General features: G+C 38.0%; 1 protein-coding gene across 3 annotated transcripts in view; it reads left to right on the forward strand.

Moving 5' to 3' along the window:
* The window catches only part of LOC149462367 (scm-like with four MBT domains protein 2), a 245,553-nt gene that overhangs the window by 195,961 nt on the left and 21,728 nt on the right, over positions 1-27,864 (forward strand). For all 3 annotated transcript variants that reach the window (XM_089676863.1, XM_089676862.1, XM_089676865.1), the window contains 6 exons: positions 486-612; positions 2,344-2,457; positions 7,070-7,112; positions 9,953-10,029; positions 11,428-11,567; positions 15,709-15,818. In XM_089676863.1, coding sequence (XP_089532989.1) covers positions 486-612; positions 2,344-2,457; positions 7,070-7,112; positions 9,953-10,029; positions 11,428-11,567; positions 15,709-15,818 — 611 coding nt within the window. The remainder of the gene's footprint in view (positions 1-485; positions 613-2,343; positions 2,458-7,069; positions 7,113-9,952; positions 10,030-11,427; positions 11,568-15,708; positions 15,819-27,864) is intronic.

Genomic DNA, 27,864 nt, shown 5'->3' on the forward strand with positions numbered 1-27,864 from the left:
TAACTGCTGATGAGAAAAGGTATTTAGCAGTTTATATTTACTAAAATAGTTGCATTTCTATGTTGTGTGTACTGTGGGAGACCAAATATAGTGAATGCAGAGTCCTGGGTTTAGTAAGCTTTAAAGCATAATATACTGCAGCTTACCAGTCCCTAGATGACGTGGCCGCATTCATATTTTCAGTTTTTTTTTCTCCTTTGTATACCTTTGAATAACACATATCTTATCCCTGTTTAGCCATGCTTATCCTTCACTTTACCAACTGGAGGGAGTGATGGTTGTCTTGCTGGCTGGACATTGAACATGCCTTCCTCTCTTCAACCCCATCACATGGGAAGGGGAAGGATTAGTAGTTTACAGAAATATGACAATTGTTTGTGCTTTCAGTACAACTCACAGTAATTGACAAAGGACATGTGTATATACCTTTTCATATATATTCTAGTTTGTATTTGGAGGTTACTTTGTCATTGTTTTGGTTTCAGACATCCAACTCTCGTGGCTTCACAAAAAACATGAAGCTGGAGGCTGTTAACCCAAATAATCCCTCAGAAATCTGTGTTGCATCTGTGACCAAAGTAAAAGGGAGATTACTATGGCTCCATCTCGAAGGTACGAAATGTCTGTTTTTTTATCTGTTTGAATTTTATTTTATAGGCACACACTTATGCACACAAGAATTACTTCTTTTGATATGAAGATCATATATCCAACACATTAAAACAGAAAAGGAAAAGGAAGTTGTGGTTATCATATTTCACATTTGTTGGTGTATAAATAAAAAGCTGTATCTGCTGTAATAAAAATCTTCTTTGCTGTTAGGTAAAACTAAGATTTAAATATAAGAGACTAGTTACAGAAAATGGAACTGGTAAATGCATGCACTAAATTGTCATGTTTAAAGCAGAATATTTATGTACAAATGTTCAGTGTTAAAGCTGAGCTTCATACACATATACAACAGAATAACACATAAAGAGATGTTTTCTTTAAAAAATATAAAATGTAAAGCTATTTTACAGTCTTTGAATCTCTTTTGATATCAACCTCTTATGATATCAACCTTATCAGTGTGCCCCTTCATTGTCCTCTTCATTGTCACAAGGTGGGAAAGGGTAGTGTGAGGAGCTGGATCACCTGCTGGTGGAACTGTGGTTCCCAGAGCAGAAAATTGTAGTTCCAGTGTCCACCAGCGGTTGTCTCCCAGCAGCCAGTAGATCCCAGTTATCAGTCCTCCTTCGATGCTGGCTGCTGGGAGGGTATTTAGTCCTTTCTCTACTAGTACCTTGTGCATCAGTTACTGCCAGACACTGCTTGCTAACCTGACCCTTCCCCTTATCTGTTCTTGCCCTGCATCCTGTACCCCACTGCCTTCTATCTACTTCTCTTGATTCTGATCCCAGCCCTGGCACTTTCCTTGCATCACTGGTACTACCCTAATTTTCTGTGTTCCCCATTTTATATATATTGTATATAGTTAGTTTGCTAGTTAGGCTTTCTGTTATTTAGGTAAGTTGCTTGTTAGGTATTTTGTCATTTAGTTATGGTTCACTTGTATCTTCACATTTGCTGTGTATCATGTTTGTTGGTGATTGGATGTGTTTTGTTTCATTGTTAATAAGCTTGCTTTAGTCGTATTCTATTTAGCCTGGTCTCTGTTGCTGGTATCCCTGACAGGTAGTGACCTTGCTGTATTGTTTTACTGCTATTGAAAAAGTCAGGTCACCATATGTACATTCTAGAAGGGCTGTGTAAATCTGAATGGACAGAAATACAAATCCATTGGCAGGTAAAACAACTCTTGTATGTGTATTTTGAATATGTTTTGCCTGGAGTAATGGTATAACCTGGTATTCTTCTTTTGTTTTGCACTGCATTACAGCCACCTAGGCTCTGCTCTGTATTCCAGCTAGTGCAAAGTATAACTTTGTTCATCACCTAAATCTTATGCAAACTTTCAATGGGTAGAAGTTTATAAAATATATGAGTGGAAACTCCCTAGCTGTTATTACCACTGCTAAGCAAGTATCATAAAGTAGCATTTATTTGGTGGTTTGGCTGTCATTTCCATGTAAGAAGAAATTCTCCTTTAAACAAGTATTATTCAATTCAGTTATTACCAATCCCAGGGACAGCTCACGGTGATTACCTTTCTCTGTGTAGTCTGGATATGTTCTTAGAGCCAATAACAACACACTGAAGATTGTTTAGTGATATACTGCATGCTTTCTTACCACAAAAATATAATTAATAATTGGTGTAATTCAAACTTTTCACACCACACTGATTGCAATGCCTCTCATTAACACACTTATTTAACATTTTCTTGGATGTTTATCTCAGGTCTACAACAGCCACCTCCAGAATATATAATTGATGTGGAATCAGTGAATGTTTTCCCTGTAGGATGGTGTGAAGCTAATTCCTACCCCCTGAGCACACCACACAGAGCAGCCGGTAAGTCTCATACATCATACCAAAAATAAATGTGATGGCAATACCATAGAGTCTGGAATACATATATGTCACTGTGATTGTAGCATATGCATTTAAAATATTGCACTGAAATAAAAATATCTAACTAGCTTACATGAAATTAATTTTTGATATGATGCTAGTATTTGTAAATATGTGCTGTTCAACATTTCTTGAGGGTATTTATTGTACAAAGATTTGGTACTTCTTTCTTAGGCATCCTAATATTAGACTGCTTCAACTGTTGGGTAAGGATTACTCTGCAGGGTTTCCCTATGGCAGAATAGCAATTGCTTCCAATAGGGAGCAGTACTTGGTATTACAAACAGAGATTTTTCAACTAATTGAAAACCATTGTGCCAGCTGGCTCCAATAAATTCCCTTGTATAGAGAGAAGGAAATCAGTATTTCACACAGCACATTATCCATATAGGGTGATGAAAGTCCTGTCAAAGCAGCAATTTAGGGAACGTAGCATATCTAATTATCAGATATTCCTGGTGAGGAATCTGCTTGTCTATGGCTAGGACTACAAGAGGTTTCATTACAGGTACAACTTATGTAGGAGGAATGGCTTAATCACTATGTATCACCTAAGGCTAGTGATTTCACTGGGTATATATAAGGGTTTACAACCACTTTAACCATTGCGTCTCAGTAAGAGGTAACTGTCAACAAGGATTAAAACCCCTAAGCCTGGTACACACTATACATTTTTTTGTTCAACCCAGTGGACTGAATGGTAAAAGACCAACAGATTTCTGTATTAACACAAGCAATGCTAGTACAGTGGTCTCCCATGCAGTGCTGTTGTGTTCCGACAGGGGGAATACCCCCCAGCCAGTATACACTGAAGAGAGGCTGATTTTCCAACATGCCAGTTCAACAGAAGCCAGTCATGAGGTTTTTGGCTTGTGTGTATCTGGCATTAACAGCACAGAGCCAACATGTAGTCATAGTGTTATTCTGTACTGTTAGCACCCCTGCTGAGTGACTGCTGACATAACAGAATAAACCTCCTAGATATTTCATTGTTTTCACCCTTGTATTTGTTTCAATCAGTTTAACCAAACTGACATATTTGGACTGGGAGTGAGAAACAATACAACACAATCACACTGCAGTATGTCTAAGGAAAACATTCAATCTGCATACAATATATCAGACTCATTATATTTATATGGACGTCAACAAACCTTTGCCTTGCAAATCAGTTGATATTTAGATATTCTTAAACAGGGTTCCATGGAACCCTAGCATACATCTAGAGGTTACTAGGGGTTCCTTTGAGCTGTGGTTGATTGTCCTCCTATTTGATGGTGCCAGCATAGTTCCAGGCCTATATCACTTGGCAAAGCCGGCAGCATAACACCAATGATGTTTTTAGCCATCTGTAAGAGTGTCATTCTGGCCACCACTCTAAGGGTTTGCAATCTTCCTTTTGATCACAACAGTAAGAGACATTTTTCCCACTGACCTCTGACGAACTGGTTTTAGTAAGAGTTCCTGGGTTAGTAAGAGACCTGAAAATTATTTTGCGGGTTCCTCTGGGGTAGAGAAATCTGTTCTAGATCAGAGCAGATGGGATTGCCTCTCGATGCCATATGAAGTTTATGTATTAGTTATGCTAACTACAGTTGCTAAGTTGCCTCATGTATTGTAAAGTTTTGTAAAGTATCACCAGGGTCTAAGAAGAATAATGAAATTATAAAAGGCACAGATCCATTCCTAGTTAAAAGGAATTGCTCAAGTAAGGTGTGGAATGGCCATGCTTGTTCCCGTCTCTGTATTAGTGAGAACATTTCATAATATAGTATAAAGAGCAGCAGCATGCTGTTTCCTAGTGTCATGAAAAAAAAACTCTGAGCAACTGTAGTAACATATCCGAAGGTAAACAGACCTCGATCTCAAATTCAGTGCAACAGTGACTTATCCCCCCCTCCCCCCTCCGATATTTCATTTCATGCACGCACACTGAAATAACTATTCCCATGTATCATGAAGGAAAGACTGATGACATGGTTGGTAACTGATGGAATTAAATGCCCAAAAATCTTTGTGACAAGTGTTAAGCTCAGTGTTATTCACTCCCTGCCCCCTTCACTATCCATCTATTGCTCTCAATGTTCAATTCTCTTACAGAGCAAAAAGCAGGTACAGCGTGGCCAATCTGAAATCCTATCAGCAATGTGTAGTATTTTCTCCAGCAATTCAAATAAATATTATTTAAAACATTTTTTATTTAACTAGGTGTTTTTTAAAATCTAATTTGGAATTGAAATAATGTCCCTGGGTGTACCGGCAGTTTAGTAGGCTGCTTGGACAGACATGCATCTCACACCTGTTCTGTTCATCTTTCATCGTATTTCTCATCTTTAAAACCTGTGCAACTAATTGCTGGCCCCTAAAAGGGAGGAAACATGTTGTGTGAGAACTGTAACAAGAGTTCCACATTCCTCACTTACACCAATGTGTTTTCTGCTAGACCCTGTAACTGGAACTGAGTTCAACACACCAATATATAAACTAATCCTAGTGTGAGATTCCCAGGCATTAAAGCACATTCATGCCTAGTGAAAATGCGCAAAGCTTTACAAACTGTGTATGTTTGAAATATGTCTTTTCTCTGGCTTGTATTACTAAGCCATTTAACATAAGTTAAATGGAGCATTACACAGATCTCATATTTGGATCTTATGCTCAGATATAAATTACAAGCCACTGTGGCCAATTAAAGCTCTTCCAGTTACTCCTGTAAGTGGCAGTAATGCACCCAGATTTTTCACTGTCAACAGATACAGCCTGGCAAAACCATCTGATCTGAGCAAAAGGGACACTTTCATATTGGCAGGAGTTCCTGAAGCTGTTATGTAATCAGTTACACTGTTCAGTGTTTTCAGCGAATGATTCATATGGCATAATTAGAGATCACAAGCTATGCTGTGAGTTAAGGCATTTCATTATGCATGCACTCAAGCATCCCATGACCTCCACACACACAATTAAGGTAATTGTTGACCTATTAAGAGCATACATAACATATGTGCCTCCTTTAGCTATGAAATGAATTGCTAATAAGCAACAAGAGAGAATATTTCATATCCCACCTACCATCTGCAATTAAACCTTACACATTAATTTTATCTATAACTAATGGCTGCTGCAAGTTCCCAAATGTCATACTAAAGAGCTTATTATTGATTAAAACGATGGAAAAACAAATTGCAAGCAGTAATGACGTATAATTTATAGCAAGCTGGGAAGTATATTCAGGTCTGAATTCAAATACATTTAAAGTTTACATCAGGAATATATAATCTTGCTATATCATATAATATAGGTGTTTAGAAATAGATTTGCTTCTTTCCATAACAGTTTTTCATATTGTATTTAACATTTATAGTCAACTAAATTAGGTAATGATAACAATATTAAGGAAATTATTTTTTTTATACAATTTAATTACCTTTTAGTACAACTGATGCAGTAAATGTGAACAAAAGACCATTATTAACAGGATAATTGTAATGACAATTTTAATTAAAATATAACTTTGTTTTTATAATATCTAAAGTTTATAAGTTGTCTACAGTACTTCCTCCATAGACAAGTGATAGCTACTAAGGATCATTGGCCCTTGATGGCTCAATAAAGATATCATCTTTCATAAGGTCTTAGGCTGCCCATACATGTTGAAATTGTATTATTCAAAGACAATTTAGATTTTTCACCTATATCAAATAAATAATCCGCTATTTTCAGTCAACCTCTTGGCAGTTGAGTTGCGAGTGTGACAGATAATCCAATTACTTTCTAGCAGATTGTTAGGTGAACTTTCAGTTTTTTATCAGGTTGTATTTGATCACAAGTTTTTTCATTGTAATAAATCTAGCTCAATCTAGCTCAATCCATGAAATGTAAGATTGACAGTCAATCAAATGTGTTAATGACAGGTTGTATTAGTGATTACAATCTGGTTGGAAGTAGTTGAAATAATCTAGCTTTTGCTATGTGTAATGAAGGAGTGGCCATAAATCTGGTCCCAGTATAATTTCTGTTGATCCGCAAATTTTAAATTACTCTAAACATTTATTTGGATTGTCATGGCAACATTTTTTTTGGTGTCCCAGACAATGAGAAAATGAATGATTGAAGTGCCTGAGGACACTGTTCACACGATTTTAGAAAATGTTATAGCACCAGCCCTCTAATATTTGGATTCTGCAAACAGCCTTACTTATAACCATGCATAGGCAGATTATTTTAAAATATATCTTCTTTGCAGCAGCAACCAAAGTCAATGCATCATCTGTATTTTGTAACGCTATTGAAACAGTCCCTACTTTAAGCATATTATACTTTGCTTGATATGTGTTTGAAAATTAATGTGTTATAAGAATACATTTTACAGAAAACATACAATTGTATTTGAATGTATAATTCATTATTCAGCAGAGTTTAAAATTGTCAACCACTTGTGTTAATATATTTTATTTTAGTTTAGAATAGCCTAGAAGTTGAAATCTTAATTATACTGATGGATCTTGGGATTGCAATGCTATTTTAAAACAAGTAATTCATTACTCTTTTTAAGTGAAAAAGAAGAGAAAGATTGCGGTTGTACAGCCAGAAAAACAGTAAGTTACTTCTTACTTACATAAAACGATACATCATTTCTTTAATATTTGATATTCAGGCACCATATCTCTTAAGAATTCCAGAGAGAATATATGTATATATGGGTCATTTTATATGCTGCAACAACCTTAGGGCCTCATGCACCTGGGCTCCAAAAACAATGCTTTTAAGGGTGTTTGACATTTTTCTTTACCTCTAAACACCCCTCCATGTTAGCCTGAGGGGGAGATTTACTACAATTGTAAAATTGGTGCCCACAGAATCTGGTGCAACTGTGCACAGTATCCGATCAGCATCCAACTTTATCTTGTTCAATTAAGCTTTGACAATAAAACCTGGAAGCTGATTGGTTAATATACAAAACTGCACCACTTTTAGTAAATCTCCCCCTATGTATCAATGCACACATAGGCGTATACAGGAGTTTAGTGGAAGGAGAAAAAAGCCCCAACACGTGCGCATTCAGAAGAGGAGTGTTTGGGTGAAAAAAATGGCAAATGCACATTAAAGTGGTTGAAAATCTCATACATGGAATAAGAACAAAGCATATCTCTCTATAGTATGCACTTGTCTCAGTTAAGAGCACTAAGTGTGATTGCTGCTTCGTTCCTCAGCTATCAGCATGAATCACTTCTGTCACGTATTCCTGACAGCAAGAGAAAAAATGTGTCAGGGGAGAGATCTCCAGCATATTGACACTGACAGCAAGAGGAAAAAGGTGTCAGGGGTGGGACCTCCAGCATATTGACACTGACCGCAACAGAAAAAAGGTGTCATGGATGGGACCTCCAGCATATTGACACTGACAGCAAGAGAAAAAAGGTGTCAGGGGTGGGACCTCCAGCATATTGACACTGACCGCAACAGAAAAAAGGTGTCAGGGGAGGGATCTCCAGCATATTGACACTGACAGCAACAGAAAAAAGATGTCAGGGAGGGACCTCCAGCATATTGACACTGACAGCAAGAGAAAAAAGGTGTCAGGGGAGGGACCTCCAGCATATTGACACCCTTAGATCTCTTCCTCTGTGCTGTGTGAAGGGAAGTGTGTTCCTTCCCTCCAATCAGCTCTCAGAGTTCTTCTTACTGAGCTCTGCAGAGTGTAATTTCAGCTCTCCGCTCCATGTTCTCTGACAGCTCAGACAAGCTTTAGAAATCCTGGACTTTGAAAGGATAAAGCGAAGAGAAGACAGGTACAACTTACATAGGATAGTTTGTTTAATCTCTTTGTATCACCTGTGGCCAATCACTTCACTGGGTATATGTATGGGTTTTACAACCACTTTAATGCTAGACACATCTAAGTGCGTTTACGCTTTGCGCGTTAATGCATTTAGTGGCCAGAATAAATGAATATCCTGGCCAATGGAATGCATTAACGTCAAACGTGCTACTGCACATAAATGTGCATGTGAAACGTGGCTTTAAGCACATTTTTTAAGCTGTGTTTTTATCCCCTGGAGCAAAGGCGTCTAGGGGAGGAAAACAAACATGCCTAATAGCTTTATGTTGGGGAGATAGGTCAGCACATTCCATAATGTAATGGGAGAAGCCCTCCTCCAAGCTTCCTCTAGTTGATGCTTCCTGTATTTCTTAGATTCTTGGCAGAGGGGTATAATAGTTAAATACTCCATTTCTGAATAATGTCAATTCATTATAAAATGAAATCAAACCTATAAAGAAAGGTTATTAATGTATGTTTGCACTATAAATTGTTATACAGTGGAATCAATTCTCTACTCCTTTTGTAAAGCTTCTGACAGGAGCAGGAGATTCAGACCTGAAACTATTTAGATCCCCGTAAAAACAAAAAAACAAAAAACAGAAATAAGAAAAAGTCATTTGTATTCTATAGACAATAGTCTATTCCAAATGTCTTAATATCAGAAACAAGACACAATTTATAAAAGACATTGCATAGTACATTACCATTTACATCTCTAGTGCCTTTTCATTAGTCTTGACATTAACGCAAAGAAGCCCATAAAGCAGATTTCTGTCCATTACATGCAACATTAAAAAGCAAATATAACTTTTCAGGGTGGAATTAGTGTTGTGTTGATGATTTTAACACCAGTTTTATTGACGTTGTAAAACCAAAAAATTGAACTGAAAGTGGATGAGCTCCAGAGAGGCGATCCTCTAGCAATAATTTTTTTTTTCATCTAGTCAACTTGGCAAAGTTGGTATTTGACAGACTATAAAAGCTGTTTAGTAAATGCATCATTAATGTCTGAATTTAGTGTTATGGTTCTGTGATTATAGAAGAATTTAGCCAAATTGGTATTTTGTGTGTTTAGATTTAGATGAGCCTTATGCATTTTTATGGTACTGTGATTACAATTATTGTAATTAAATTGTACTGTGTCATTTTAAAATGGAATGCATTCAAGTAACACACACATTTATTTATTATCTGTGTGATCCTGAGTTGGTGGTATACAGTCTCCAAGCTCAGTACATCAATTGTTTCTTTTTCAGTACTGAAATTATAGTAAAAGTTGAAAGTTGTAGATACACAGACTTTTTTAAAAAGTTCCAATGCTGATTCCACTGTTATTAATGCTATCATGTTCGCATAACTGAAATATTCGGCACATTACTGCAAGATAAGTCCACCCTACATTTTGAATAGTTTTGCTGGCAGGGAGGTAAAGTCGAGTCCTGTAAAAAATTGGTCCCTTTGTCATATGATGTTGTCACATACAATACGCAACGTAGCAAAAACGGCTTGTATTTTATTTTCATTATCTCTTATTTTTCTTTGTTAAATGAAGAACACAATTGTAACTCAAAAATAAATAATCTGTTTCACTAATATGGAATTTGTATTTCATAGATTGCCATCCTCAGTGCCTGTAGAGAAAATACCTCATGACCCTTGTCCGTTTCCTCAAACGGATAATTATTCAACAGGTACAACAGCTTGGATTAGAGTAATGATGCCATTATAAAAAGATATGTGTGTTAATGACTGATGTGTAATTTTTTATGTTACTGTATGTAAACACTGCCATGATAGGGTTACATTTATCCCTGCCAAAAGCTACTTTAGGGAAAGACAAACCAACCTAATCTGGCCATATGAAAAAAGTAGAAGTCACCCTGTACTATGTGGTAGCTTTACTGAAAGCAGATAATCTGTTTGCTGAGGACATTTTTTCCTTACCTTAGTGAATGAGGTGAAGCTCTACTGACTTTCATCGTCCAATCATGTGTAAGAAAGAATACTGTATTTTAATATTGTTCCTTGCCTATGATTCAGTATTCTTTGCAATATGATTTTTATATACCACATTCACTATTCTCTGGGGAAAATTCTCTTGCAAGGTGAACAGCCTATTTGCCCTTTGTAAATAAACCTCTTCCAGCAAGTTTGTTTTTTGGTTAGACAAGTGAGCCTAATTTACTGATGCATTAAATAAAGTTAATTACAGAGACATGTGAATGCAAAAGCTACTAATAGCAGCTTAATGCAATTTAAATCCAGCATAAAGCAACATCTTGAGCAACAGGAAGGTAAATTATTGCAAGTCAAAGCATCTCAGAAACACATGAAAGAATCTTGCACTTGACCCATTTATGAGTTTTTAAAGAGACGTATGGCCAAATGCACTTACTAATGCTTAATTGTGACCCAGAATCAGCCTCAGCTGATGTTAGAGTCGCTCCAGGCTCTGGAAGGATCCTGACAATAATGTCAGGATTCACCCAGATGCCTGATTGGCAGCTGGCTCAGCCTCTCAGCGTGCCACTAAGCCCCTTTGCCAGCCATTCCCCAGCCCCATGCTCCAGTGAACATCGGAGGGGCAGAGCAGAGAGTGGTGACAGCCACTGCTTTCTGCTCAGAGCAGACTGAGAACTGAGTGATCAGTGGTTATTTCGTTGCTTAGCTCTTGGGCTTAGAGCTGGCAGGAGACAGCTGCAGCAGGGATGTGAGTCTAGATGTTTGTTTTTTACTATTCCCACACTTCATTTAAAGTCCATTTACACAAATCTTTCTGTGTCACCTGAGATTGGATTGTTGTCACTGAGTCATAGACTTGCAAGGACACAAAATAGTACAACTGTGCGGGGCCACTTAACAGGAAGTACATCTTGTATATATAATGGCACCATATTTTTTTTTTCAATAGGCACATTTATTTACACTTTAACACACATTGATAAGGTCATCTGTATGAAGCATAGTGAAATTTGGTAAAAATATTCACATTGCCATTTCTATTGTAAAGCACTGTGAAAACTGTTGGCGCTATATAAATCCTATATAATATTAATTGTCATATAAATCTTGTTGCTCTTTCTGTCTAGGAACCAGCAATGGAAAATACTGTTGTCCCAGACTGTATATCAATCACCGTTGCTTTTCAGGACCGTATTTAAATAAAGGTCGAATAGCAGAACTACCTCAGTCAGTAGGTCCTGGGAAATGTGTGTTGGTTCTTAAAGAGGTATGTGGCTCAGATATTATTTTGGTATAATAAACTGTTTGATTCAGTTATTTTCATAAGTGTTCATATAGCCCAAACTCTTTGTTTTAGAGTAGAGTAGGGAAGGATTAGGTCTTTATTGCTGTCTGTGTCCCTGCTAGGTAGAAAAACCTGTGTATATATATATATATATATATATATATATATATATATATATATATATCCCATTGATCATTGTGATAATGGGAAATGCTAGGAAACCCAACATTTTGCAGGAGTCATCAGAACAAGAGGTGAGGTTACATTTTCGAAGGAGTTGTTCCAGTGACTAACATGGGAATTACCCTCCCTTCGTAGAGATGTTCTCTTACTTCCTCTTGCGTTTTTAAATACATAACTGTATTAAAATAGTAAAAGTGCAGTTATTATTGCCCCTGTGTGGAGGATATCCCCTCATTGCCTTTCAATGACCAAACAGAGACACAGACAGCAGTAAGAACCTGACAAATGTTCTATTTTTCCCCAGATATTTTCACAGCTAAATAAGGTTTGGCTAGAGATTGCTCGCATGAAGAATTCTAGCTACAGAACAAAATTGAAACCAATATAACACAATGAGACTGATTTACTAAAGAAGATGAGCATGTTCACGCGATAAATTGTGTGAATATTCACTTCAGTTATCCAATCATGTGAAAAGCAAATTCCTGTTTACTTATATTATCTGTACCGTACATAATTGGATAATTGAAGAAAAAATTGATACAATATATTTTCACACGTTTAACTCCCTAAGTAAATCATCCTCATTCTTACTGTTTTTATTCTTAAATATGATTTTGTTGATTTTCTTATTGTGGATTTTAGAAACGCGTATTGTAAAAGGGTGAATTGTTTGCTAATAGTGGGATACTTTAATAAAAATCATATGGCATAGTCATTACATACATAAAGTATTCTATATATTAAAACATTTGGGGGATAAATTAAATTATATATCTGCAGATGGATTTGCCGTTTTCAAGTACACTGGCTCAAAGTAAGGCTGCATTGCATTGAAAAATAAAGCAGGTCTCCAGGACTGTCAGAATTTCTAATTCTTCATTATTCATTCTTAAAAATGTGGGGTTTTGCCTGGTGATCCATTGGAGGGCTCCCCAGTCACTTTATTTCCAACAGGACACAAGTGGCAATACTCCTTCCTTGTTCTAACCCTTCCTTGCTTTGCTTACTGTATCTGAAACATACAGTATAATATTTTATAATATAAAACACTAAATGTTTTGGATAAAGTAGAACTTTAAAGATGTCTTCTCTTCAAAGAAGATTTTGGATTAATAGGAATGAATAATTTTAAAATGGTCTTGTGATGGACTAATTGCCATAAGGGAACTGCTAGAGGTTCAAAGAGACATTAAGCCCAAGGCTTGGCTGTATTTCTACCTAAATGTATGACTGCAGAATATCTCATTTGTGTGCTACAGACAACAGTTATATTACATGACCATATGCTCATTACTGATCTGCTGGCACTGCTGATCTAAGCAGTATATAGATGTACGTGGCTTAGAAATCCTCAACCATGAATTGGACAAACTAGTTTATGCTACTTTGGGAAATAAATGTTTATGTGTTCTATACATATATCTTTTGTGCAAGAAATACGTGCTGAAAATTTTTTTTCACACAATGGGCTGTATTTAGGGTTTGTGCTTATAGGCAAATGCAGCTTGCCTCATGCTTGCATTTGAGGTCCATATGAAACCTTTTTTTAGACCATTGAAAGTTCATTCATAGATGTATTTGAGCTCCTTCATCTGCATCAACCTACGTCAAGCTGTTTTTATATTACCCATGACTTCTATGAGAAGAGAATCGGTTTTGCCATTGAAAGAAGCCTATTAAAACTTGACCTTTACATATCTAAATAGCTCAGTCCACTTGACATGTCTCAAGAAAGGTACATGAGGCATCAATAGTACTAGTCGGGTTGATTTACTACAGGCATAGATGTTGTTTACTTAGCAAAGTGGCCCTTGATTTTGAAGCGTGAAAATTCCCTTAGCATAGTAGATAAGGTAAAGCTGTGTTCAGTTTGAATACCTAAAAATTAAAAAGGCACGATTTTCTCTTGCACATAAATGGATGATTCTCTAGGCTACATTTATGTGCATTCACTTTGAAGAGTAAATTGTCACTTTGCTAAGGAAATGGTCTCAACTCTAAAATCACGTACACAAGGGTATGGCCTCAAACTAGCAGAAGGAAAATTCCAAACCAAAGTATTTTTTTGCCATAATAGTACTTGATGCTTCGAATAGACTTCCAGCAGAGTTCCTTAGAAAAGAAGTTTCTAAATGTTTTTCAATATACATAAATAAAAAAATGGTGCAGACTTAATGGACCGCTTGTTTTTTCTCTTTTTTCTACATCTCTCTTATGAGCCAGGAACTTCCAGGGGGAATGTACAAAGTTAAATGGAACATTAACATGAAGTATGAGTTTATATTAGATACCCTGGATACATCTATGCCCCTTTCTCAGTTTTCATACTCTACTTCTTAAAATGTATAGAATAAAAATGCTGCTGGTCATTCTATTATGCCAATATATGTTTCTCTGGGCTGACCATAGGCAAGGATTTTTACACAGAGCCCTGCAATATATACCCTACAGCAAAGAGTTTCTTGTAAAAAATTTATATTTTTCTATGTTTATTACATTACCAAGAACAATTCATCTGCAAAAATGGAGCCATACATGTGCATATTTGCCCATATAATTGACCAGTTTACCCTACAACTAAATTGTAATGCTTTAAAAATCCAACACTGCATGACAGAAAAAAGATTAGTGACCTTTTTAAATTAGATCTGGCTTTAAAGTTGATCTAGCTATTTCCACATACTGCTTCCTACTAACTAAAAAGAGGAAACTTATAACCCAGCATTATTTCTTACATGAGCAAGTTATTTATACACTAGTAACAGATACTACAGTTTATATGGCAATAAGCATTACAATTAAAAATGCTTTTTATTTTCTCACTTAACGCTAAGATGGAAGGTGGAAAAGATCACTCTAATAAAAAAAAATGCTATTTGCTGAATTGCAGAAATATGTAAGAATGTTTTTTTAATGAGGGATGAGCACAATTGGTTTATTATTAACTGAGTTACGGATGAGCATTGTCACTGCTGCCGAGGCTTCCATCTTCACCCGGTCTGCCTTCTGGGTTTGCGGGCTGCAGCTGCTTGAATGGCTGAGTCGTGATGACGTCACTCACACAAGTCATGGCCATGGCACAGCGCTCTGCAGGAACAGCACCGGTATGTTGTTCCTTCAGAGCACGTACACTGTTGATGTCACTGCCTGCCAAACAAGCGAATATCTCCTATACGGTGCACATTTAGGAGATATTCATTTAACCTTCAGGCAAGCTTTATTGTAAGCTTACCTGTAGGTAAAAATCAAAATGTGAAGATTACTACTACTTTAAGTATTTACGTATTCTGAACAAACAGCTAAAGCATTTAAAGTGTTAATAAAGGTTTTGTTTTTTTTTTAAATAGCAAACATGTTATACTTACCTGCTCTGTGCAATAGTTTTACTCCTCTCCTGGGGTCTCCTGCTGGTGCTCTTTGCTCCTCTTCTTATCTGTGTGCCACCACAGGAAGCCACATCCTATAGTGTCACACATGTGGGCTCGATCCTGAGGGATTTATTGACACACACAATGTGGCTCTGCTTCACCTCCTCACTGGATTTGATTAACAGCAGCAGAAGCCAATGGCTCCTGCTGCTGCCTCAGTCCCTGTGAAGAGAGAGAGAGTGAGAGTAAGCACCACTGCAGTTTTTGGGCACTGCCTGTCTAAACAAGATGTGATGGGAAATCACTGCAATTGGCACACAAAACACTTTTTTAGTAGAGCCAGGAAGGGTTAGAATATATTGTTGGTGCTTTCTTGTCCCAGTGACAACTAAACCCCCACTTCTTTAGTTGACAGGGATGGGCATTTTTAATATCTTCCCCTCTGTTCAAGACTTAAAAATGCAGAATTTTGGCTTTTTTTTCTTAATAAAAAATACTTGGACAATTTCTCTTTCTTTATTTAAACTTAACAATTGTACAGCTAATAACGTACTATATATTTGTGGCAGGTCCTTAGTATGGTAATTAATGCTGCTTATAAACCTGGACGGGTCTTACGAGAGCTACAATTGGTGGAAGACACATCATGGAATTTTCAGGAAGAAACTCTTAAAGCCAAGTAAGTTCCAGCAATAATACACACAAGTTGTTTTTTAGTGCTGCATTCAATCAAGTGAATTGTTATCAGAGTCAATTTTTCTCAATAAAATGTATACTATGTGACTGGTTTATAATTATGGCAGGTTATACTGGGCTTATTATGGTAATGCCAATAACAAATAGGCAGCTATGTTCTACCACAATCACTTAATTTGGCACTGCTGTGTAAGATAAATATAATACAGCAGGGTTTTTACAGCTGCACAGGAGATACTATTCACATGAATCAGACACAGGATATGCTTTTAATAACTTGTGCAGACCTGCCGCAACTTGAAAGGGATTCAAACTGAATACAGGCAGGCAGTAAACAATATGCACTTTATACACTGGCCTAGACAACCTAGCCTAGGCTTTTGACTATAATCTATACAAGGTGCTGTAGGAAGTTCTTCTAGGCTCACTGGAAGCAGCGGTGTGTCCTACATGTCAAGTTTGGCCATTTATAACTGTCGCAGCCAGGTACTCAAAGCACTTCTCCTGCCTCATCTGCTTTGTTAAATTAGCTCCAGGTTTTGGCACAACACTTGCTGCAAATAATCTCTACCTTTGTGGAGGGCTCATTGTTCTTGTGAATAATTAATCTCGCTTGCCTTTCATTAATATTTTGGTAGACTTCTCACCTCATAGGGAACCTCCCAATCCTTGCTGGGCAAGTGGTCCCAAACTTCATAGCAGATCCCTTTTTAGGGCACACCACCATGCTTGTTTTTCCCAAGGCAATGAGCTCTGTTCTTATACAGAGCAAACATGCCCAATGCAACAACCACCTAGTGTCACTTCTTTTTACTATGGGCTCAGCACATGCAGCAACCTTTGTACCAAGAGTCAACTAAGAAATGGCTTGTAGGCTGCCTCCATCACCTGTTAGTCGCAGAGGACTTGTCACTCTCATGGAGCAACACAAATTATGTGCTCTATGATAAAGTTGCTAAAGTGACAAAGTTAAAGTACAGATTTGGATGATTAAATCTAACCTTTTTGACTTGCTGTGAGTCTAATCCTTGCTCTCTTACAATTCTACAACTGCATCACTGGTATCTGACACTTCCAGGTATCTATGTCACTTTATGATACAGTGGTAATGTAGTGGCAGAGAAGAAACCATAGCACACAGTGGGGGATCAGAAGTTTAACCCACTTGGATTGTTGCACACCAGGGACAGCCAATGTGTTAATCATCTTGTTGTAAAAGACGTGCCTGTACTTTAATGTCTTTAGTCTAGCAGCAGGGTCACTTTAATGCAACATTGAAACAATCCAGTTATAGCAGATTCCAAATTTAGGACATTAAAATTTAACAAAGAATTCTTTTTAAATATTCATGATTTTGCTTGGTTAGTGGATAATGGCTTTGTTTTCCTGCAACCGTCTTTTGTGAACCTAAAGGGAAAAAGAGAGAAATGTTCACTAGTTAGGTACATCTAAAAAAGAAAGTAAAATTAAAAGCAGCAGAAGTCCTTGTCTACATACCTCTTCTGGGTCATTGGCCTTGGGTGTTGAAACAAGAGTTTCAACTAGCACTTGTCGAACGACAAGTCAGCAGTGGCTGCCTGCATATTTCTTTCAGGACAGGTTTCCTTTATAGCCCATCTCCAGGCAAAACACATTTCCCCTTCCACCCTCTCTCATGTTTTTTAAATACCTTCTGAAGCAATCTTCTACTCACTCTTATTCTCACCTAAAGCAGCCCATAGAGAAGCCATTTTCTTTCGTTCAACCAGTGCATGGAAAAAAAACAAAACAGACTCGATTTCCCCATCCACACACTCAATGTGGATGGAGGATTCCTCCCACTGTGCTTATTCTAGCAGCAGGTAGACTTCCCCACTGTGTCCTATTCTGACAGCAGGTAGACTTCCCCACCGTCAGAATACACTGAGCAAGATTGCAGGCTATATCTTGCAACAATGATCGAGCAGGGGTAATCCAACAGGGCAGTTATACAGAAGGCAATCAGTAGAATTAATTTTGTACAACCACCAATCCAAAAGACATACTATATACATACTACATTCTTAAAGAAGAATTCCAGGCAAAATTATTATTTCCTCATGCAGTGTGGCTGTATTGCATGGGTTAAATGTTAATTTTTGTCTTGGGGCTCGGAAAGTAAAGATATACTTATCTAATCCACCAATCCTCAGAGTGCAAGACTGGTCCCTGCTGCTCCTGCCCCCACACATGCTAGCGGTCTTGTGAATGGGCAGTCCCTGACGTCATCATGCCCATAGACCAGCTTCAGATATGAGGACAGCAGGAACAGTCCACCTCTGGATGTGAGGGAGTGCGGTTTTCCGGAGGATTGGAGAATTGGGTAAATACAGCTTTTCCCTGAGCCCCTAGACAAAATGAGCACTTAAAGCGGTGTTCCACTCACACAGTCAAAAAATAAAAATCAGCAGCTACAAAAACTGTAGCTGCTGACTTTTAAAAAACAGCCACTTACCGGTCCCATGGTGTGTCCCCTGCAGCCCGTTTTACTGGCCGTCCTGTATTCCAGGAGGCCGGCATCTTCAGTGTGGGGACCCGGCTGTGATAGCTTGCTGCTTCACAGCCGGGTACCCACTGCTCATGCACGGGTAGCGCTGCGCTTCATGAATGGTCCTGAAGTCTTCTGGGACCTGTTGCGTGTCCCAAAAGACTACAGGGAAGGAGGACACCTTCTGCTTCCAATCGCCTAGGCCAGGGGTGGGCAACTGTGGCCCTCCAGCTGTTGCTGAACTGCAAGTCCCATCATGCCTCTGCCTTTGGGAATCATGCTTGTAACTGTCAGTTTTGCAGTGCCTCATGGGACTTGTAGTTCTACAACAGCTGGAGGGCCACAGTTGCCCACCCCTGGCCTAGGCGATCGGACTGGAAGTGGAAGCGGGTACCTGTCAAATCTGGGTACCTGCTCCCCCCCTCCCCCCAAAGGTGCCAACCCTTAATGGGGAGAGGGAGAGCAGTCCTTAAAGTGGAACTTCCCTTTTGGGTGAAGCTCCAATTTAACTCATGCAGTGTGGGCACCACCCCACTACATGGAAATCAAAAGTTTTGACCGGAGTTCTGCTTTAACTATAATTATGTTTTGCAATTCATTTTCTTGATTTTTTTTTTTTGCTCTCAGATAGCAATATAATACACTTCACGCACTGATAGCAATATTCCAAGGAATGTGCCAACAAGTCATGAACGCTAATAAAGTGGAGTACAAAGATTGATCTTTTTATTGAGTGTTTGTGCATCTTTTTGTTATAAATTCCATCAGAAGCAATCAAGCAAAGCTTTTTTTATTCATTTCTCATATAGTTGTATAGGTATTTGAAGTTAAGGGGTAATGTTATACTGTACATATTAGCAAAATATATAAGATAAATAATTAGATTGCACACTCTACCATATGTGGAAATCTGTCAAACAGTGGAAAATGTAGCTCAGCAAATAAGATGTCTAGCTGCATCTAGCTACAGTAAATAAACAGAAATAAATTGTAAAATGTTTCTTACCTTTTAAATACATTGTATTTTTTTTTCATTCTAGTAATGTGTTTAACAAATAAGGAAAGCTATAAATGTTGGGATTTTAACCTCTTACTATACTTATTCCCACAGCAATGGGTGCTCTGTGCTTCTTTTATAGCTATATGTAATATCATATTTTCATCAGCGTTAGTAAATCTGATTACAACAGATTTTTGTTATACCGGTTTATAGCATAGATTTACAGAATTTGAAGTATATTAAAAGCATGAAAAGATTTGTGTGCCTGCTCAGTCTGTTACAGTCAGGCAGCATATACTGAAATGAAGTGGAGGCATTCTGCCAAATTATTTCCAAGCAGCTGCTGCCAGTTTTGTTTCTCAAGTGTGCAACTGACTTCCTGACTCCAGGAAATGACAATCAGATATCTCTCTGGATCAATAACCTGCTGAGTATGTTTCTTAGTACTGTGCTCTCAAGTGCTGCGATTCCAGAGGCTAAGCCGCTAACTGAATCCCGCAAGAAACCCTGTGTGGGGATTTATTACATAAGGAAGATTGCCTTCACTTTCATTTTTAATAACTTCATGAAAAAAAAATCTCTTGATATAGATATACGGCAATAATTATTCTATTTTCTGTTCTGGTTTACTTACATTGTTACTAAACCTACAACAGTAAAATCTGTATATGCAGTAAAGCATGCTTGTTCTACTCCCTGAGGAACCTAAGTGGTTAAGACTCCGCATTGTGTAAAAAGGCTGCTTGAGCCTTTCTTCTCTGCTCATTCTCTTGTTGAAATGACCACCTGATACAGACTAAACCTGTGGTCACATGCACATGCTCAGTTTAGTGTGTATTGCTAGAGGAGTTTTTTTGTTTCTTGGGAGAGTGTATGTGATCAGCAGGGGGCCAATCAGCACTGTCCAGACAGAGGGTCAGGGGTTTCACATCCTCCTAGAGCAGAAAGAAAACTCCTCCTACAAGCTTTAACCAGTGCTCTGCTGAAGTCACAAGACTGCTCTAACTTCTGATGAGAAAAGGTATTTAGCAGTTTATATTTACTAAAATAATAGCATTTCCATGCTCTGTGTACTGTGGGAAACCATGTTTAGTGAATGCAAGGTCCTGGGTTTAGTATCACTTTAAGACCCAACTCTGGGAAAATTAAAAATTATTCTTTGCATTTGGGCTGCACCCCCACTGCACCAATGCAAGGGAAATTTTTCAGATTTCCTGGACTTTTGGTTTAAAGCTCCTATTCAGCCAAAACATTTTTTGGAAAAGAATGGGAATGGTTACAGACTGTTAGGATTGTTTTGCTAACTGTGTCCCTCACTCTCTGTCAGTGCAGGAAGACATAATACATTTTTCCAGTTGGGACAAAGGAAAAAACAAAAACATATTTTCATACAGTGACAAAAAAAAATTGGACTACCAGCAAATTGCTTATTTGTGGATTGTGGCAACATAGGTTGAAACAACATTGACTGGCATTAACTCATTTATCTCGGCCCATTGTTGGGCAAATGCAGCCAATGTTAAAGAGGTTCTAAAGGCTGAAGATAATTTACCTTAAGACATTCTCTGCAATAAGGTAAAAATCTTCTGAGTGTGGCCCTCCCCCTCCTTACCAGCACTTGCTTATTCTTACATAAGTCCAATCTTGATCCAGCGATGTGTATGAGAGCAGCGGCTCTCCAAAGTCCCTTCTCATAGTCTCAGACACAGCAGCAGGAGTCATTGGTAGCTTCTGTTGTCAATCAAAGCCAGTGAGGAGGGAGTGGGGGAGTGGGGCTGTCTCCCCCTTTGTGTGTCTATAGACACACAGAGCCAACTTGGGAGTGAACCCGCGCAAGTGCTACAGTAGGAAGAGGCTTGCTATGGTGGGCATTCAGCAGGGGGAAGGAGCCAGGAGTGTCAGTTGGGAACCCGAGAAAAGAAGGATTGGGGCTGCTTTGTGCAAAACCATTACACAGAGCATTTAAGTATAACATGTATAAGCCGCTTGCTATGGGGGCACTCTGTGTGTACATAAGACACATTTTAGAGTGTGGCTTGGTACCACCCCACCCCGCCCTTACCCCTGCCCCCTCCTCACTGGCTGATTGACATTGGGTCCTGATGCTGTGTTTGAGCCAGTCAGAAGAGAGAGAGCCTAGAGAGCCTCTGCTCTCATACACATCGCTGGATCGAGATTGGGCCCAGACATGTATAAAGGGGGGTGGGGGCGCTGCTTGAAGAATATTTTTTACCTTCATACATAGAATGCATGAAGATAAAAAAAGCCTTCAACGTTTAGAACCACTTTGGGTTTTTTTTAATGCTACCGGTGCAAGTACCCAAATATGTCTCTATATATCCCCATACTGAAATCCCTCTGTAGCAATGCTTAGACAGGGAAGAGCAGGACATGAGCTAGAAACAATCTAATAACAATATGATGGCAGTAAACATGCTGACAGGAGAATAGAGCAGAGGGAGCAGAAGGATGACTCATCAGTGTGTTCCTACTGCTTCAATGCATAATCAACAGGCTGGGGGTATTCTACCAAACTGTAAGCTGCTTCCCGACTGGCTATGCTATCTGGCATAGGTTCTTGGATCACAAACCTGGCTGCACAGGACTAAACCTTTGATCGGTAAAACAGTACACCTTGATGTATTTTTATGTATTTTTAACTGTACATGTAGCCACTTGCCTGGAGTTTTAATGTTCAAATGGTATGCAAATTGGATAGGTACAGGCTGGAACTCCAGCTGTCCCAGTTAATTGTAATCAGTATGTCTGTGCAGAAAGAACTATTTTAGAAAGTTGACCAGACTCTCTTCTTTGCCAAACCTCTGAAGCATTTTATTATTATTTGCTTCCATGTACAGTCATTATAGTTTTATGTTTGCCACCGCAGGATTTTGTAAATAACCTATGCCTCTCAATCCCATATGGGTGATATTAAGATTTGTCAGGGAAGCTAATTAAACTAATTTGCCATGACCTATTCTTAATGAAACACTTCTGATTACTGCTAATAATGCTATTTCTTAATAGGTGTTTCTAGGCCATATCCTTTAATAGGATTTAAGTATCTTATCTGTGATTTACTCATCTGTGATCCTTTGCTTGCAATATCGTTTTACAGTTGTCATGACTTAACTATTCTTGTTGAGACCTTTTGAAACATTGCCAGAACTACATTTTATGATGCACTTATTGAAAATGGCTCAGTTAATTAATTTTACCTTTTTATAGGAAACGTTTTAATGTGCAGGAATGATGACAGATTTACAGTATTATGTAGTGTTCTACATTCTGTTTATTGCGAATGGATTAAACATTGTTTTAACAGATAATATACCTTGAAAATCTAAGAGAATTTAGTGATTTAAATATATGGAAGTAGCTAAACACAGATAAAATACACATATGTGAACTGTTTTAACAACTTTCCTCCTGGGCCAATACTGACATTTGTCATGCATAAAAATATCTGCATTTTTTGCTAGAAAGTGATTTAGAACCCCAAACTTTATATTTTTTTAAGCAGAGGCCCTACCAAAAAAAAAAGAGTGGGTGTTGCAAATGTCTTATGTCACACAGTATTTGCTCAGTCGTTTTTCAAACGTTAATTTTTTTGAAAAAACTGTAAAAGTAATCCAGTGACTGTATGGCCACTAGGATTGCTTTTACATTGCCTCCTATGAAAAACTATACCAGGATCATGGTTGTAGCCTCAACCATTATCCTGGTATAACCACTTCAATACCACAACGTATATGTATGTACGGCAGTATTGAGGTAGTTAAAGTGGACCTGTCATCAGATATATTTTACCAAGACAAGTGCGTGTCCAGTTCAAAAGTGTTACAGAGCCTCAGCAGCCCATGTGTTCTTCAAACAACACACATTAAATCTGATACCACAGATAAAATGTGCATCTGGTGCCAAGGCTTGTATTCCTTTGTGCTGGAGATCTGTACACCCACCTACGAGGTACCTTTTGGTTTTCTAAAGTTAATGAGCTGCAAGACATGGAGGACCCTACAGCTTCTCTGTATGACCGAGGGGAAGTTTTTCAAGACACTTGGAGGTCATGGCAATATTTTCTCGATACTGATTCTTATCTTCAGGTGCCCTCTGAGCCAGTTTGAAGGAGCCTAATATCTGACTTGTCTTGGTTTGTTTGCTGTTCAGGGCCCCAGGATGGGAGGGCTGATTTGCTCTCCTCTGCTACCTTTTCTGCCTTATTTTTCTTGGTCTTTTCTTGTCCGGCCCTTCCTTGTTCCCGCTTCTCTTCCTTATCCCCTTTCTTTCTAGTTTTCTTCCCCAATTTCATCTGCCCTTTTTTCTCTTGCCCTTTTTCTCTTCCCATTCTGCCATATTCTTTCCCTTTTTTTCGTGATTCCCCTGTGTAAGCATAGTTTTTTTTTTTGTGATTTCCCAATTAACGGGGAATTCTTTACTGAAATAGTTTTCTCAGTTGGTTGCCTGAGATCCCTGGTGGCATCTCTATTCCACATGTCTGAGATCTTTGGATGGCCGGTTGTCCGTGTGGCCCATGTTGTTGGTTACCTGTATTTGGACCGTTGCCATATCAGCTGGTCGGGGCCATACAGTACCATGCACCTGATTTTATTTTGCTATTACCTATCTCAGTTTCTACCACACTGCTGCTTGTTTGCCTGATTATTGCTTATGTTTGACCCGTATACTGCCATTTGCTATGTAGCTGTTGTGTACTTCATATTGTACGTTTTTTGGCTATTGTGCAAAAAAATGTATAAATAAAGGAATTACAAAAAATGTGCATCTGGTGCCACAACACACTGGGTAAATGGGCCTTACAGGTAATGTATTACCTCTCATAGAATATCACATTGGACTATGCATTTACAGTATGAGCTTTTCTCATGAGAATGACAGAAAACAATTTTGTTTAGGCATCAAACAGGTCCAGCACCTTTCTGGCCTGAGATGCTGGCTCAGAGATGATACTAGCAATTAAATCCTGATGGTTTTGCAGGTCTTTCACAAAACTGCATAGTTACTTGAAAAAAATACCAGTCCATCTATTTCAACCAGTGTCTAACAAATATCAGCCTCTTAGCCTGTGACTTGCTACAAAGTTGTAATGTGCAATCACACTGATCGCAGGAAGAGAGGAAACTGAGGAAGTGCAGCTTTTTTGAACAATTATATGATTGATGCATTTTGTGACATTACTGGAATTTATTAATACAGACTTGTGAAGCTGCTCTAGCTACTAAAGGATGTATAGCTCTGTTCAGCTGCTCTTGTAATTCCCAACCACCATAAGATCAGTCTGCTATTGCCTGGGCCAGCTGGATAACATTCTTTGTCATCTGCCTGCTTATTGGAAAGTGGTAATGATGCTATGCTGATTTGTTGTTCAGTGTTAGAAAGCCTGAGGTGTTGCGGTATCACTGAAAGCTGCAAAGCTGAGCCAGGAATTATCAATATTAGCTGCGTGGCTGTGCAAAGTGTCAAGATTTTGCGAATCTCAGGAGAGGCTGAACAGAATTTCAAATACCCTTTACATGTATTTTATATTTTACATGTGTCTATAGCTGTTTTCCCACAGTTCTGTGTTAATGTACACTCCATGCATAATTAAAGGATACAAATAACACAGGTGCATTTTCATGTAGTAAAACAGAATATAAAACTAACATGAAAATTGTATAAATATGTGTTGGGGAAAACTGTGCACACAACCTCCGCTATAGCTGCATAGAAAAAGGTTTATAGTAGCTGCATTAGGAACAAAGCAGGGCTTGACCTGTATCTTCCTTGCCCTCCACTAAACAAAGTGTTAAGCCTTTTGCCCCTTCTCATACATAAACCTTTCCCACATTTGGTTCTGCTATCCCTTCATGCTTTCTTATATCGATCTTCTGAATAATTAATACATAACATTACTTGTTAACTTTTAAGTAATTTTTATTCAAAAGAAGAAAAACCCATAGCCATATTCACAGTCTACCAGCTGCTCATATGCCTTGTGGTTGATTTACTAAAGACAAATAGACTCTGTACTTTGCAAGTGCAATTGCACTCATGTGTCCCAGAGATTAGTGAATGTGGTAAAGCTCTGCTGATCTCCATCACCCAACCATGTGCAAGCAAAAATGCTGTTTTTTTTTTTTTACATTTTCTTTGCACCCGATTGGGTACTTTTTACAAAGTAAAGCTTCATTACATTCACAATGCTCTGGAGAAAATGAGTGCAACTGCACTTGCAAAGTGCACAGTCATTTGCCTTTAGTAACTCAACCCCTATGTCTTAATCCATGAGGGGCAAATGAAAGGTCTTTGAAAAATAGAACCACTAGATATCTCAGACAATTCAAAAACGGATTTCCTATTTAATTCTTAATTGTTATAGCTACTGCACACAAACTATATTTTTATGTATTTATCTTAACAACTTAAGGTCTGCCCTATAGCAGTATCACTGCTACTGGGTGACCCTCCTGTGCAAAATCACATATATAAACATGATTTTGCACTTCCACCATAGGGGAGCATGTGTGCGCTGCCGGTGGATTGCTTCTGCTGTGAACACTCACAGCAGAAGCTGATCTGCGAGTGCACGGAACAGATGTGCGCCGGCATTCGCCAATCGTTGGGCAGGACACAGAACAGAGTTCTGCATATGTAAACAAGGCAGAGCTCTGTTCTGACGGGGAGGGCGGTAGTGAAGGACTCTTTGTCCCTGAAAAGCTGGGAACACAATCCCTCACTTCTTTTAGTAAAAACACCACCTAGTGTACACCAAGCACATAGCTAGGCACAAAGTTTACCCTTTGATCACCCTATATGTTTAACCCCTTCCCAGCCAGTGTCATTAGTACAGTGTCAGTGCCTATTTTTAACACTGGACACTTTATTAATGTTCCCACAAAGTGTCAGATAGTGTAAAAAAGCCCACCGCAATATCGCAGTCCCCCTATAAGTTGCTGATTGATGCCATTACTAGCATTAAACATTTAAAAAAAATTACAGTATATGTTCCATAGTTTGTAGATGTTATAACTTTTGCGCAAACTAATCAATATATGCTTACGGAGATTTTTGCAACCAAAATTATATAGCAGAATACATTATGGCCTAAATTTATAAAGAAATCAGATTTTTACATTTTTTTTGCATATGTTTTATAGCAGAAAATAAAAAATGTTTTTTTTTCCAAAATTGTCAGTCTTTTTTGTTTATAATGCAAAAAGTAAAAAATGCAGAGGTGATCAAATGCCACCTTTATTTGTGGGGAAAAAAATTACATACATGTATTTTATGTACAGTGTTGCATGATCGTGCAATTGTCAGTTAAAGTAATTCAGCGCCGTATCACAAAACATGGCCTGATCAAGAAGGGGGGGGGGTAAACCCTCCGGAGGTCAAGTGGTTAATTTGTTATCATTTAAAGTCTGTTTGCAACGTACAATATTATAAAGTATTATAAAAATCATATACAACATGTGGAGCCACAGTATGCTGGAAGCTTACCTTATGTGTTTTCTAAAATGTTTTCTTTTTGTCATAAGGTGCTATTATAACCTAACAACTCACTGGAGGTGTTGGAGTAGGGGCAGAAACATCACACAACACTTTATAAATACGCCTAAGCAAAATAGCTTAGCTGGGTTCATATTCAGTGCAAAAACAGTGATTTATAAAGCTATATGACGGTCAGGTTTTCTACGATGAGTGTTTAAAGACCGACCTGTACAACTTCAGATTGTTAATACCGGGATGAGCAAACATTTTTACAGTAATGCGAAATGTGTGATTTCATTCCAATTTCATCTTTGTAGAGTCCTTTACTATAGACTCTATATCTATATTAAATAGATTTGAAATCATTTTACCGAGCCACATTGCATACTATAAGGAGCTTATCATCTGGGTAGGGTTAATGGAATAAATTCTAATCTCCTAGCAACCCTGAAGAGATCATTTACTAAGCCTTGAAGTGACCATTTTCAGCTAAAAATGCAGCTCACTTAATATTCTTAAGAAAAACAGGAATTGGCAACAGGTAAAAGGAGTGGCAACATTCAGTTTGTAATGAAATCAGTTTCATGTAAAGGAAACTATGTTATATTTAGTAACTTTTTTATGTTTCTGTTAGTTATTTTTGAAAAGACAAATATGAAGTTATGCATACAATGTGTTTAAAATTGACTATTACATAATCTAAATTTTTAGAACTTCTCATTGGAGTTATGTATAGAAGGAGCAGAGAATGTTATGTATGCAAAGGGGATGGTCACTTAGTTAAGGGAATGTGTTTAGTAAATAATTGCTGCACAAACTGTTGGTGCTATATAACCTGAAATTGTGTTCTGTTTTGTATTTTCCCTTACATTTGATTAGGTATTCATTATGAACATAGGTTCGCCATATTCACTAAGCTAATAAAAATGATCTACCTCTTTAATTAATCAACTCTCTTTCTTGATCTATAACTATTTAGCTATGTATATCTGTGTATGTTTTATTCATAGATATATAATGCACATTGGC

Source organism: Staurois parvus, unplaced genomic scaffold, assembly GCF_062004578.1.
Source record: "Staurois parvus isolate SC_StPar_1 unplaced genomic scaffold, SC_StPar_1.0 ptg000175l, whole genome shotgun sequence".
NCBI lineage: Eukaryota > Metazoa > Chordata > Amphibia > Anura > Ranidae > Staurois > Staurois parvus.